The sequence below is a fragment of the Seriola dumerili genome, unplaced genomic scaffold (genome assembly GCF_002260705.1).
Source record: "Seriola dumerili isolate Sdu_G_001 unplaced genomic scaffold, Sdu_1.0 BDQW01000258.1, whole genome shotgun sequence".
Classification (NCBI taxonomy): Eukaryota; Metazoa; Chordata; class Actinopteri; order Carangiformes; family Carangidae; genus Seriola; species Seriola dumerili.
The window spans coordinates 399,976-415,239 of NW_019174513.1; the positions used below are offsets into that span (position 1 = coordinate 399,976).

General features: G+C 40.3%; 1 protein-coding gene across 2 annotated transcripts; it reads left to right on the plus strand.

Annotated features, from left to right (window-relative positions):
* The first annotated feature begins 2,714 nt into the window (after nt 1-2,714).
* On the plus strand, nt 2,715-13,532 carry snx27 (sorting nexin family member 27). Of its 2 annotated transcripts, none has more exons than XM_022756762.1 (13): nt 2,715-3,186; nt 7,799-8,030; nt 8,400-8,592; nt 8,756-8,820; nt 8,909-9,013; nt 9,153-9,231; nt 10,116-10,279; nt 10,386-10,475; nt 11,016-11,165; nt 11,262-11,390; nt 12,064-12,123; nt 12,219-12,281; nt 12,403-13,532. In XM_022756762.1, the coding sequence occupies exons 1-13, from the start codon at nt 2,855-2,857 to the stop codon at nt 12,445-12,447; spliced, it is 1,707 nt and encodes a 568-aa protein (XP_022612483.1). In that variant the 5' UTR covers nt 2,715-2,854; the 3' UTR covers nt 12,448-13,532. The 2 variants fall into 2 exon arrangements, with proteins under 2 accessions (XP_022612483.1, XP_022612482.1); XM_022756761.1 differs by having other exon boundaries at nt 12,219-12,267.
* The last annotated feature ends 1,732 nt before the right edge of the window (nt 13,533-15,264 follow it).

The following is a 15,264-nucleotide window of genomic DNA, read 5'->3' on the forward strand; positions in this document are numbered from 1 at the left end:
TAGACGAACCATTTTGCATTTAACATGTCTACATAGCTGATACCTAATATGTAGCATTATGTAGCAAAAGATGCATGAATGAGCTTCTGGGTTTGGTTTGTGTGTTATGTGGAGTGCTGGGTCTGTGTAGGATGACACCAATCTATTATATGTCATCAATATACTGATAGTATTATAACAGTTATAATTTGACAGATATATTAGGGAAATTGGTAGGAATTCAATAAATAAAGGTCACCTTTAAAAACTTGTAAGTTGTTTTAAAAGATCTATGGACATGCGGTTGGATGGGAAAACGGGAAGGAACTAAAAATTTGAAGAAATGACCAGTAAAGTGGGTGGATAGGCAGACAATGCATGAGCATTGAAGTGCATTACCACACCATTGTAAAAATTAATAAATATATAAACATTCGAATCAACACCATCAACAGTATTTTCTCATTTCAGTCACCATGTCAGGACTTGTGCACGCAATGGCAATACTCACGGATACTTTCCAAAAATACTCTGGAAAAGAAGGAGACAAAGACACTTTGACCAAGGGAGAACTCACTGAACTGCTCCGTAAGGAGCTTCCTGGAGCAGGAGTAAGTAGAAAAGATGAAGTGCCATTGCTACACACAGCTGTGAATGTCTCTTTGCCATATTGCTGAAGTTTTACTAGTTCCTTACAACTCCTCCTGTCTTTCTTTCATTAGGACTCAAACAAAGCTGCAGTGGACAATTTCTTCAGCATGCTGGATAATGACAAGGATGGCATTGTTGATTTCACGGAGTACGTCACTTTTGTAACAGCCCTCACTGTGCTCTGCAATCAGAAATAAATACTTTGGCCTCATTGATTCATAACCTTCTTGCCTTATTTGATTTGTACTAAATGAAAAAGCTGGATGCTTCAACTTGCACCAGTATTACAGTCGCATCTATATCACTGTACACATGTATATCACTGACTGTGAATATCACAATTGACAAATCAATAAAGGAAATAACACTGAAGGAAAAGAAAATGGCTCTATGTCTCCATGTCATCCTTAAAGAACTGATTATGAGTTTAAAACTACAGTGGCTTACACAAAGTATGTATAAAAATAAGTCTCCAAACTTCATAAGCCACTTAGTCTATCTCTAGAAAACTGATACTACGCTCTAATGTAGCCTAATCTTTCTGATCCTACCCCTTTGTGTTTGGAATTTGAACACTGATGTATAAAGTCTAATTTTTTTCTTTTTTGTAGAAAACATTCATGAGAGGTGGATCAAAAAAGAAACAAGCATTACAAGAGTTGTCTTTAGCCTTGCAGCTGTCACATTGCAGTTGAAGAAGGACAAATTGCAGCCTCTAACCTGTTGGGGGAAGCCTAATGACCCCCCACCTCCCTCCTCGTGTTCTGTTTGTACTCTGTCCCTTCCATGTTTCCATCTAGGACAGTGCACTAGCTGACTACACATGGTAACTTCATTATTTGCACCCAGAAACAGGAAACACTAGGCTATTCTGGATACTACGTCTAATTAATTATACATTTAATAAATTTAATTACAGAAAACATGTAATTTAGGAAAATGCATCATTTGAGCAAAGCCAGATTTTGTTCTCTATAAGACAGAAATTCAAGTTTATGTAAAAAATGTTTCACCTGTCTTACCTTTGCAAATTCTTTCACAATTATGACATTAATCAAATGATGTAAAACCAACTGAAACAAAATTAAACATGAGAGCAGTTCCCTGCGTTGCATGCTTAATAATTCAGCCTTGATGATGAACAACTTCAGGTATTTGATTCATTATTTTCTTTATAGATCAAATTCTCTTGACACAAATGTTACGCTTGAAAAATTACTTAAACCAATTCATAGATTATCAAACTAGTTCATTAATTGTATGTCAATCAACAAACAGTTTCAGCTCTAGATGCAATGTCTCCCATCCTTATCCCTTTGCAATTAGAACAGCAGTGGTTCCCAACCATTTCACTTGTGACCCCATGAAAAGTATCTGGTCGTGACTCATAATCTCAGGTTACAGTATCAGTATGGACATGAGTTGGGAAATGATCTTAGATACCTGAATGGGTGAAACGATCCAGTATTTCACTTTTTTTTTCTTTAAAGGCCTAAATCAGAGAAAAGTTTCTGTCTCATCCCCAGCAACCCCTGAGATTCTTAATCCACAGGTTGGGAACCACTGGGTCACAGTCAGATCTGTTTTTTATTTTGCTGATAAAACTAAAACTGTAAACTGTAAAATAAAACTAGCCACACTCTCTAACTAGTTTGATTTCTAAAGTGTCAGCAAGTGTCAAGTAAAAAAAAGGGGCTATGTCTAAATTTGCGCTCTCGTTTAAAAATCTGTGCGCACAGTTTATGGTTTGCTTTTTTATAATTTCAACCAAAACCGTGCTCTCGGATTGGTAATCCGTGGTCACGGTTTTGCAATCAGTGCCCACAGATTTGCAAATCCGTACAAACGGATTATGAGTCGGAGAACACGGTTTATAAATCGTGTGCAGGGATTTGTAATCCGAGAGAACAAATTTACACATATCATAATTACACATACTTTGATTCCTCAACTGACCCCAGGGGAACTCCGTAGAATTCAGTTATGTAGCCTACCCAGGAAACTATACAGGAACTCGCCTATCCACACTCAAAAAGGGGACTGAAGTGATCCAAATGGAACGCATCCTGGGGCGGTCTCGCTTATCGTCGGACTCTGTCGGCTTTCTCCGGCGTATCTCGGTCAGTGAGCTAGCCAAGCCGATTAGCCTGCTACCACCAGCTAATGTTTGTAGGATATTTAATGATAGCTGAATTGGAGTGGATGATACAAATAGTGTAGAAAAATGGCGGACGTCGAGGGACAAGGAATTTGTTCAGCGGTCCCTCCGTTGCCTCACCCTTCCTCTCGTAACGGCTCCGGTAGCGGTAACGTTACACCGGGCACCGGCGGCAGCTGCCAGACGGCAACCACCGTTACTTCAGGCCCACGGCTTGTTCGGATAGTGAAGTCTGACTCGGGCTATGGTTTCAATGTTCGGGGACAAGTTAGCGAAGGAGGGCAGCTACGGAGCATTAACGGGGAACTGTACGCTCCACTGCAGCATGTTAGTGCTGTTCTACCGGGAGGTGCCGCCGACAGAGCCGGTATTTCGAAGGGGGACAGGATTCTTGAGGTGTAAGTGGCTACTGTCTTAGCTTAACCAAATGCATATAATAAGTAACCTACGAATGAATCGTTCGTCTCGGAATGATTAACAGTGAAAACTATTGCAAGCAGGACATGTGAGCATCATTCACTATCTTTCTGCTGGGACCAGGGTCGGCCACCAAAAGCCCGTGTGTGCATGCACTATCTCGCTGGTCTTCTTGCAGGGCAGAATAGCCGTTCATCCTAATGAAAGGAGTGTCTGTGTGTGTCAGAGAGGACAGATCCAGTGATCATTAGGAATTCCCGTCACACTGAAACCTATTCCTCTCGTTCACGGCATGCCAAACATTCTCAAGTCATCCCTTGTACATATTCACATCATCCTAACCAGATGTAGTGTGTAGTATGTCTGCATTACACACTGCACCCAGTATAGCTTGCTTTGCTTATGTTTAGCAGAAAGGTTAAAACAAGTCAAATCATTACCATCGGCATCACTGAATTTGGTAAATTCATCACACGTGGCTTTGATGTAACTATCAGTGAGCACTGTTGTTGTGTGTGCTTCATTTAGGATGGTTGTCCTCACTGGCACCTTAGTATGCATGCAGATGGTTTGCTGATGTTGGGCTCTGTTGCTATGGAGAGCAACACGCAGCATACAGCTCAGCATCAGTACTGGCGCTTCAGTGTGTCTGTGTGTGTGGAATAAGGTGATGCAGAAAGGGAGGGATATCTTCAGTTCAATTCTGATTGGCTTCGCTCTCTAAAATTCACTGTCTCATTGGCTGGCTTTTGCACACTGCTTTGTTAATGGATGGTCTGCAGTAACCTGGCAGTTTGTTGACCCCATTATTTCTGTGTGCTTGTGTGCAAGAATGTGGATGTATGTATGTGCTTTTTTGTATAGTGTATACAAAGAAAAGCCTATCAGCCACTTTATTTCATCCCTCTGTTAGCTATTTTGGTCAGTATCATCCATAGTTTATGTGGCCTCAGTGTACACTCATAGTGATGCTTTACTGCCCTCATTTGGGACAGTAAAGCTGTCTCATCTACTCTCTTCCATGCAGTTGATAAGACATGCCCAAATATGGCTAGATCTTTACACATTCATCGTTGTATTCAGCCAAAGCCTTGACTTTGGTGCATGGATCCTTTCTGCCTTCCTGTCAAGGCACAGTATGTACACAATAACTAAGTATACACACAGTGGAGTGCCTGCATACTGGCTGCAGTGGTATAGAGCCTCTGCTATTCTCAATGCAATCAATACTTCTTTGCACATTTACAAACAACTCCCGCTTCTCAGACTTTGATGCAGAATAATCTATTCAGCCTCCTGCTTCATGATGATGGCATAATGTATACATGTAATGTGTAATGTTAGTCAGAACAATACCCCTTCTCTCTTTATTTAGCCTTTCAATTGAGTGTATGTATGTGTGCATCTTTGCTTGTGCATGTGCAACTAAGTGTTTAGAGTGCAAAATGGAAAACACTTATCTCTTCAGCAGTGATATAAACAGATAAATTAATTATTACCTTGAATTATAAAGACAGAACAAACTGACTCTGGGACACGTAGGAAAATATCTCTTTAAAGCTGTTTATTATGCTCAGTAGTGCTGATAGAGCAAGTGCAAAGGCCACTACATCATGTGATAATAATATAGTCATAAAGCTGCTGGAATGAAAAAGCAGCCAAAATGCTTAGTCTGTTTTTTGTGTTGGAGATGACGTTTGCTGTTTTTCCTACTACACCTGCAAGAAGGTTTTATTTGTGCTTCATGCCTCCCCTGTTCTTCTTTGCATATTTCTATCTATATTGTCATCTTTCCTCACCAACACCAGCTTTGTTATTTGGGCTCCAGCTCAGAAGGCCTCCATTGGCTTGACTATATATTCATGTGTAGCTATTTCTTGCCATTGTGTTATCAGAGAGCTTCTGTCCACTGAGCCTTAGCCCTCTGTTACCCTGCCAATATAAGCCATGCCATGACGTAATGGCTGACATAACAGATCAGCTGTAAGTCACTGGTTCTATCTGAAGCATTTCCTGTCCTAAATTGTTTAATCTATATTCCTGTGGACAGTTGGATGTTATGTTTGCGACAGCAACTTGTCTATACACCAGAAATGGTTGGATAACTTTATGAGCGATACATATAAAACATAAAAATTAAAGTCCATTTACAGTTCTTAGGAAGTGCTACTGCATGTGTGAAAAGGTTGTATAAAGCCTTTTGTGGCACCAGAGGGAGCTGTGTGAAGTCTGAGAAATTGCCTCAAGTGATGTCACTTGAGTCAGCATCCGTTGGGGCTGAAGACCACAAATAACAAAAATCTGGCATCTGCTTGACACTAACAACCCATGGCCACATTACACTACTCACTACTACACTAGTCATGATGCATTGTTGGTAATGCAGGCAGCATGTTTTGGCAAAGCAAGGAAAAAGAATGCATAGAATATAAAAGGTTATATCTCTGGTTCTGCAACATTGATTTTGTCACTTGTTTTCTTAAAGTGTCCACTGTGAATACTCTTTTAAATCTTAGATCATAGTGTGAAATGTTGCAAATCAATGAGCAGGACCTTGTCACTGCTAAAAACACAGTTGACCTAGGGAGGGAGTAAACACACACGTTGCCTCCAAAACATAAGATTTTCCCATTTTTTAAGCCTCCGTGACAGCCAGGGATGGAGGGATTGTGTTTTTGTGTTGTTAAATTTTGGTGGTCAAAGGTCAAACGTGACCTCACAAAACACGTTGTTGGCCATAACTCACGCTCTATGACACAATTTAAGACAAATGTCTAATAGGATACAATGATGAAGTGATGGCATTTTATATCCAAATGGTCAAAGGTCAGCTTCACTGTGACATCATAATGTTCTGCAAAAACACTTCTGGCCATTTCTCAATGCTGTATCTCAGGAAAGGGAGATTATGACCATATTTCCTGCAATTTAGCTTGTTGGCCGAGGCATACAACCATGAGGCGGTAATTGTAGTTCACTGCTGACTCAAGGATGTGATCCATCAGTGGTTTCCCACCAGTCAACATTGCCAATAGCATCCACTGTACATTGTCAACTTTTGTCGGTCTCTTTGGACATAAATTAACTCACACAATAAGACTGTGCAAAATTGTAGGCATGTTTATACATAAAATGTGAATGCTCTGAGGATCATATGATTAGGATTAGGATACACAAACCCCTTGCATACCATTACAGCCCTATTAAGCTATTAAACAATGATGGCAGTTTGTGGTATTAGGCAGCATGGACATGGAGGACATGGCTTGGCTGGCCAGTTAAATAGACTTGAGAATTCAGTTTCATCTCTGAGAAGTTCAAAGTATATTTTAACAGCATTTTAGTGCATATTTATCTTATTAACCTAGTTTGCGAAACTAATTAAGGAAGCCATCGTGTTAGAAGATAAAAGCCTATCTTTATTCCACACAAATTTTGTTTATTATTTCCCCCAAGGTACTGACTGGGTTGTATTCAAATAGCAAATAACATTTGAGGCACTGCTGTCTTCTGTGGTATTTGGAAAATATTCAAATAAAACTTTGGCCAGCTTTGTATTCATGCTAATATTTGCAAGCTGTTGGTTATACTGCAAAACCCATTACATTAGCACAAAACGTAAAGTACAGAATAATTTCATTTACTCAATCTTGTTCTGGCATGGTTTAAATGCCGCCTTTATTCGCCAGCCTATCCATAACATTGGAATTTGTTTTAAAATGTGTCAGAAACGGCTAGAGGTGATGCTGAGAGCTTTGAGATGACATGCTGTGGCTGTTTTGAGTATAGTTAACTATAGGCCAGGTTGCTACAGCGCTGTCATCAACACTGTCATGTGTCTGACACACAGCTGCCAAAGTGCACACACCCAGTGTTGCTCATGTTCAGCTGTGCTAATGCCATAAACAAAAGGTCTCTTTCCTTAGGGGTGGGGGTGGGGGTGTTTGAGCCCAGAGTGATTTTGAGGACAAATCTTCTGCTTCTGTGCATACATAAACAGAAGCTGTTTCCATATTGTTGTAGCCCATCTGCTATCATTATTCACTTTGTGCCATTTCTTTGAGAATTTATGTGCTGTTTAGGTCTTTCAGTAATTCGTACAATCCATTTTGCTAAGAATCTCATAATTCAATCTTCGACCTTGCTCCCTGAGATAAGCTTACTATGCAAAATGATGAAAGGTTGTAAGTGTTAGAATACAATAGCCTTGTATAAATGCTACCTACCGATTTCTCATTGTTGTTGCCGTTGTTGTTGTTGCTGTCATTGTTGTGACAGTATTGATGTATTGTATGGATGCAAGTGTGATAATCATGAAGGTGTAGTTTGGAGTACTATTGTTTTTTGCATTGTTTTTTGCATTATATGTACCATTATATATACCATTATATGGTAAGATTTTTCTCATATTTTTGCTACTGGAATTGTAAAAGCTTTCATTATAAATCAGTCCAATACAAACTGCAGCCTTAAATGTGCCACACAAACAATATAAGTAGTACCTTTTTATAAAAAAATGAATATTTTAAGTAACATCAGGAAGATTAAGTAAGATTTATTTACAATACTCTCATCTCTTTCTCCATTTGACAGAAATGGAGTGAATGTAGAGGGAGCGACCCATAAGCAAGTGGTTGACCTGATCCGGGCCGGGGAAAGGGAGCTGGTGCTGGCCGTTCTGCCCGTCCCACCCCAGGAGGCTGACTGCTTGGATCCCGGGGATGATGGTTCAGCTCAGTCCTGCTACGACTACTCTGACAAACAGGCTGTCCCCATATCTGTGCCCAGCTACAAACACACTGAGCTCAACCAGGAAAAGTTTGTGGTGGGTGCACTTTTGTATAGATGGCTAATTGAGAGGGGGATGATGAATTTGGAACCATAAATTGATGAAGTGAAAGTTGAGATCAGAGGATTGGTCAGTGAACGGGTATGGTGTAAAAAAAAAAAAAAAGAAAGAAGAAGACTGGATGATAGAAGAAAAATCACAATTTCACAGTATCCACGTCTTTAACGACTCTTTATCTAGGCCTGTGATCAGACTATTGTTCCAACTAAGTATTATAAATAATTGTTTTGATGGTAAAATATTGTTACTTGAAAACAGATTGATTTTAACTCCCTGTCATTGCTTTAGAGCATTCATTTTCTTCATTGTCTTGCTCTGCCTCGACCCCCCATTCTCTCCTTCCAGGTATATAATGTGTACATGGCAGGCAGGCAGCTGTGCTCCAAGCGTTACCGGGAGTTTGTGATCCTACACCAAAACCTTAAGCGGGAGTTTGCCAACTTTACATTCCCCAAGCTGCCTGGGAAATGGCCATTTTCCCTCTCGGAGCAGCAGCTAGATGCGCGACGCAGAGGCCTGGAAGAATACTTAGAGAAAGGTGAGGTGAAAAAGATTTCAAGAATGAAGTAATTAAAGCTAAGTAATAGGGCAAAAAGTATGGAATGATCTGTGAGAAAGTTCATAAATACAGAGTCAACATCATTGTATAAACACTGTTATTTCACAGTCTTTGCATGATATTATGTGTGTTTTATCTGCAGTGTGCTCTGTACGGGTAATTGGAGAAAGTGACATCATGCAGGAGTTCCTGTCTGAATCAGATGAGGTACAACAGAAAAACCTATTTGTGTCTGTTTTTGTAGTTCTCTGCCTGTGACTCACTGCACAGATTGTCTCTCCTTCTCATGAACTAGAACTATAATGGCGTGTCAGATGTGGAGTTGAGAATAGCCATGCCGGATAAAACCACCCTCACTGTCAGAGTTCGCAAAAACTCTACTACAGACCAGGTCTACCAGGTAAACACAAACACAAGCCTGTATAACTGTTAACCATTACAACTGTGGCCTTATTACAGCCCTCTTGCATATGCTTTGCCCTGTTTCTCTTCTTCACCCTCTCTCTCTCTCACTCTGTCTCTGTCTCTGTCTCTTTCAGGCTGTGGTAATGAAACTAGGGATGGACAGTGTAACAGCCAGCTACTTTGCTCTGTTTGAGGTCATCAACCACACCTTCGGTGAGTAAGAACATATAACTGAGGCATGAGTTTGTGTGTATGCTCATGCATTTTTCCGCACTGAAAATGTTTTCCATCTTTGCTGAAACAACACAAACTTGGACCTCAGTTGTAGCAAATGTTGACTGATGAGTGAGCAGCAGAGAGTATTTGCATGAATGTCATGAGTGTAAGCCATCCTTTTCAAAATAGTCTAAAATAAATACCTGAGTTCCTGTTTGTATATATATTTTCTTTTATTTCACTTCAATCTTGTCTTCACTTCTCAAGGCTAGTGTGGTTCAAGGCTATGTCAATTTTTTTTTTTAAAGAAGGCAACTAAATGAAACTATATCACAAGTAGTTATTTTCAACCCATTTAGCTCAACTGAATTTATTCTCCATGAACTGTGTGCTCTCTGTCTGTGACTGCAAAGGCAGAAGCAGTGGTACACTTAAAAAAAGAGTTGATATTTTGCATACAGGTCACAAGAGGCCAAATTTATTTCTTTCAAGCAAAGATCAACTCAGAAGTTAAAAAATTTTTATCCCTCAGTAATGTGGAGAAGGACATCCATGGAATTCTTGTCAGAGTAAAAACAAGATGATGAATCACTCCCCATCCTCTAGCCTTTTCAGGCTGGTTACCTTCTAGTTTCAGGGTTGATATCAAGATGCATTTCCTTACATTTAATGTGTGTGGGATAAGTTATATCACTGACCTTATATCTCTCTTTAACATGCAGATAACCCATTTCTTGTCTTAAACACATGCGGTGAAAACAATCAAAAATATTGCATTCTTCTTCTTTCTGTTTAATTTTGCAGACTTCACCACACAAGAGTGTCTCTCCACATATCTTATTCTTTCCCTCCTTCTCTTTTTTCACCCCTTTCTTCTTCAGTGCGTAAGCTTGCCCCCAACGAGTTCCCCCACAAACTGTATGTACAGAACTATACCTCAGCCATCCCAGGAACCTGCCTCACCCTGCGCAAGTGGCTCTTCACCACAGAGGAGGAAATTCTGCTCAATGACAACCAGCTTGCTGTCAACTATTTCTTTCACCAGGTATGTGCATATGTCTGTGGTGTGTGTATGCGTTTTTCGTGTTTGTGTGTTGTTGTTGTTGTTTTTTTTTTTTAACAGTGTACCCTATCTTCCCTTGTCTTTGCAGGCTGTGGATGATGTAAAGAAAGGGTTTATCAAAGCAGAACAGAAGTCTTACCAGCTGCAAAAGCTGGCAGAGCAGAAGAAGATGTCTATGGTCAGTCTCTCACATGGCCACAAGCCACACAGTGCACTATGTTCCCAAATAACTTGCACAACGCACACACACACACACACACACACACACACACACACACACACACACACACACACACACACACAGCCAGAGTTATTTGTTATAGTTCACTGTCTTATGTCATCCCTCCGCACCTACCTGTTCAGTCTCCCTTCTCTGTGTGTGATATAACTGAGTGGAAAAGGTGCAGAGTCTTCTGGGGGTGGAGATAGTCAAACAGTGAGAGTGTAGGTTTGACGGGAGTGTCACAGACAATAATTATTGGTGGGAAAATGTGTATAGAGAAAGTAAGTTAGTTCTCTTCTGTCTGAAAACATAAATAAATTACCCTCACTTTGGAGAGACGAAACCCTGCAGGTAAATACTTACACAATATTTAGGCTGCTGAGTTACTATAGCATCTGACTGTACTCTGCTTTATGGCTGTAAAGATTAGTTACAGTTAAACATCAGTAAAAATACTATCTTGCATCATGTCTCCTCTGCCTCTTTCTCTCTCAGTATCTGAGTTTGTTGAGGGGTTGCGAGGGCTACAACGAGATCATATTCCCCCACTGTTCGTGCGACTCCCGACGTAAAGGCCACGTCATCACAGCCATCAGCATTCACCACTTCAAGCTGCACGCCTGCACCGAGGAAGGGACACTCGAGGCAAGGGCGACTGTTAGTCAGTGTGTTCGACTTTTGTATAAACATAGTTTGTGTGTATGATGGAGGGAGTGTAATAGAGCCTCAATGTTGTTGCAGAACCAAGTGATTGCATTCGACTGGGGGGAGATGCAGAGGTGGGACACAGATGAGGAGGGCATGGCCTTCTGCTTTGAATATGCACGGGGAGAGAAGAAACCACGCTGGGTCAAGATATTCACACCTTATGTGAGTAGCACAAATATTACACATGATATTGTACTCCTAAGTATTCTAGTGAAAACAGGGCTCCTACAGTCATAAAAACTCAAAAACTCACGGGAAAGAATGAAAACTATATGTATGTAATGTGATGGAAATGCATTTTCGGGTTGGGTAATCTTCCTGTTCAGTGTGTTCAATTTTATAGAATAATGATTTAGATAACCGGTTTTCTGACTATTCTGCTGTCAGAATGTTGCCTGCAGTGTTCACAACAACTTTGTATTTCTAAAAAAGAAAGTGTCTGAATATAATATTATATTTGAATTCCTGTTGCATTCCACCAGAACCTACTTTTCTTTAACTGTCTAAGTAAAATAAAAACGGTCAAGATGAGTACTGCTATAATTTCAAAGAATAGTTTGACATTTTGGGAAATATGCTTGCTTCGCTTTCTGCAGAGAGACTCCAGGAAGTTAATGGTCCCATCCAAGAAATAGTCCACCACCCCCACCACCACCCCCCCACATTTAATAGCCTTATATTTACAGTACAGACACAAGAGCAGTATCTAATTTATCTCTTGTTTTTCCAAAATGTTGAACTATTCCTGTAAAGTAAACTATTTAAAACGGATTTGTGTTTTTGATCTAAATCCATGTTTCTCTCTTTGTGTCTGCTGTGAACGGCCAACGTTCAGTTTAACTACATGCATGAGTGCTTCGAGAGAGTCTTCTGTGAGCTGAAGTGGAGGAAGGAGGTAAGGACCAACTACTTGCTACTGACCAACCTACTCTATTAAAAGCCATTTACTTGTGCCCTTGACTCATTGCTGCTGTGTGTTTGTGTGTGCAGGTGGAAGAGGAGGCCACAGACAAGGACAATAAGAACTGCAGTAAAGATGGTATGTGTGGCAAGGTAAGGCTTTGCCTGCCTCTGTCCAGTCTGTGACCCAGCAATAGTCTGGGTGAATTGCTCTGTTTTCTACTCTGAGTTTGTGTCTTGGTTTTTGTTGTCCTGATTGCTTTTTCTGTTGCAGAATATTTTCCAGCTGCTGAGGCACAGAAGGGATGGAGGCACCTAGGAAGGGAGATTGTTACCTCTTAACTACACACCGTCGTCATTGACTCAGTTTTTTGGCCCTCATCCTGCCCTACATCCAGCAACACTCAGCTATTAACTACACGGTCATCATTTACACTCCGTCATCCACAACCTGAGAAACTACCCCTGATACATGCAAACCAACAAACATCTGCGAATGAAAAAAATCAAATAAACCGAAGCATAAAAAGCTTATACACACATGAACCAGGAACTCTAGCACATCATAATCATGCATTAAGCAGAGCTCTGTCAAAAAGAAACGAGGCATCTACAGACTTGAAGTCACAGATTCAAGCAAGCCTTTTTTTTTTTCTCTTATTGGCAGGGACTTGAAGTGGAATGTGACATGCAAACAATGAGGTTTTGAGCCTCCTCTGAAGTGGTCCTTCTTGGACAAGAAAGCGGAAGCGAATAAGGAATTCATGGTGGACTAACAAGGGAATGTGAAAGCTGTTAGTGCTCATACAGGGGAACACAGATAACACTGATCAGCAATACTAAGGGTTGACCACAGGGAGATACTTTTGCTTCTCAATTTATGGATTAGAATAGCAGTGTCTTCTTTAACTATGTGTGCAGGGGGGAGTGGGAGGCCTAAAACGCAATGGGCCAACCAGAGTGAAGCCCTCAGAATGTAAGTCACAGCTGAACATACATCAGTTTTCATCTGTTTGGCGCTAAATCTACATTTATAAAAGAAAACTATTAACATTGTAATGTGGCAAATGAGAGAAGGGAGAGAGGAAGCAGATGTTTTGTAGGACTGTTAGACACATTTTTCTTTAGAGATCTGGGTACACAGAGCAGACAGCTGTGATGGTTGAACACATGAGCAAGAACATGTTAAACTTTAGACTAATGTTGCACTTTATCCAACAGTATTAACAACCTCCAAATGTGGGAAATGTAACCTAAGAATCAGGTAGTGGGCATAATACTGGAAGAAGCCAGGTCTTATTTAGTTTACGTTCATGTTTGACTGACTACAGTATGATAATGCACTGCATCATCAAATGGCGTGTGCAGAGCCATGCATTAAACTTTCATGTGTGTGTAATATTATGTTAACTCTCCATGCAAATTTTTTGAGAGCAGAATTGATGTGGAGCACTGACCAGTCAGGTGAGAGTGTAGTACACTGTGTGTAGTGTGTATTACCCAGGTAGAACAGCAGGGGTCCTCCTCTTCCTACCTGCTTTCTGGCTCCCAGTGATTACTTTGTTCCTGAGAGCTCCCACAGGATTTATACCAGGCCTGTAATTCAAACGGACTTTCTTTGCAGCTCTATTTATCTCTGTAGCTGGTATGTTCCTTTACTGTCATGCACTCCAGATTCATGTTAAGTGGGATGAGGATTTCTGAGCAAAAAAGAGCAGCTTGCACTCTCCGTCAGCACGATGAATAGGAAGATCACACACATTCACTAAAGGCTTTGTGGCAACTGATCATATAACTGCAGTGTAATATAATAAACTGTCCCTCTAAATAAGCCCAGGTAATGTTGTAATTTTTAGATGAATATAATCATGATAATAACAATAATCTGATGATGCAATGCTGACTAAAGTCATTAATTACATCATTAACCTGACACTCTATATACTATTTTTACTTAATCCTGCAGACGTGACATGTTCACTTGCTACAAGCTTTTACGAGATGAGCCCTCCTGTTTAAATCATTATCATGTTATTAATAAGGATATTTCCAAAAATCTGTAAACTATATCATGATGTGCTTGATTTATGCAAAATCATCAAATTAATGGTCAAAGCAAAGACATTCATTCCACTGTTGCACGTCAGGCCTATCCGAGACCTGAGACCCAACTTCAAATGTGCAAAACAAAAAACTTGCTCCGAGTCATTAAGTTGGGAAAGAGAGATGTGTAAAATAATAACATGATAAGGGCATGTGATCATCATATGAAGCCAATGAATGTCAACAAATGATTATATTCAATTGCCCTAACTCCTATTCGTCTCTTAATGAGAATATTAACAGTATTTTTGTCACCGGCAAGCAAGGAGTTATAGATTCAGTGGCTCTCACTAAGAGTGCTTGTGATGATGATGATGATGATGATGGTGATGATGATGGTGATGGTGATGGTGATGGTGTGGTGCTGTTCTAAAAAGCCATGTTGGGTGATTAATGAGCTTCAACAGACCTTGGTGGATGTGTAAAAGAGGTTTAATTGAATGCGTTTAGGTTTGAATCGAGCGACTGAATGCGCGGTCATAAAGGCCGAACGCATTTTCCAGGACTCTTGTCTGTTTAGTGAAGCACGTCTGAAGCAGTCCATTGTCTGACATCGTCTGATCTGCCCACCTTCAGGTGTGCGCTCTCTTTGGCTCACTTCTCTCTCATTCTCTCGCTCATTCCAATTAAAGTCAAGAGTCACTTGCATTATTTATATCAGTAAGATACAATCTTTAATTCTGTTGTTGAGTTTTTCACCTGATATGGTTTGGCTTTCAAAGAGACACGCTGAGAGGAGAGGAGGGATTGAAAACCCTGCAGGTTCTTTTGACATGTTGAAATGTAAAATTTAAGACAAAGTGTTTGGTTACGTCGCTTACTGTAATAAATTGTAACATATTCTTTTAAATAAACTGATTTATTGATGCAAAGTTTTTGGTGCTTTTGGTTTCAGTGTTAACATTGTGTGTTGAAACCTGAGACAGTGCTAGTATGTGAGAGCTGACTGCTAAAATCATGACATTACATTACACAAGCCCCCCCACCCCACCCCCAGTGAGCAGGGTGATATTTATCCTGTAAAAGATGATTT

Coding starts and splice junctions, on each gene's coding strand:
- snx27 (XM_022756761.1), top strand. CDS start 2,855: ATGGCGGACGTCGAGGGACAAGGAATTTGTTCAGCGGTCCCTCCGTTG. Junction 8,593..8,755: donor GGAAGAATACTTAGAGAAAG/GTGAGGTGAAAA, acceptor TTTTATCTGCAG/TGTGCTCTGTACGGGTAATT. Junction 10,280..10,385: donor TCAACTATTTCTTTCACCAG/GTATGTGCATAT, acceptor TTGTCTTTGCAG/GCTGTGGATGATGTAAAGAA.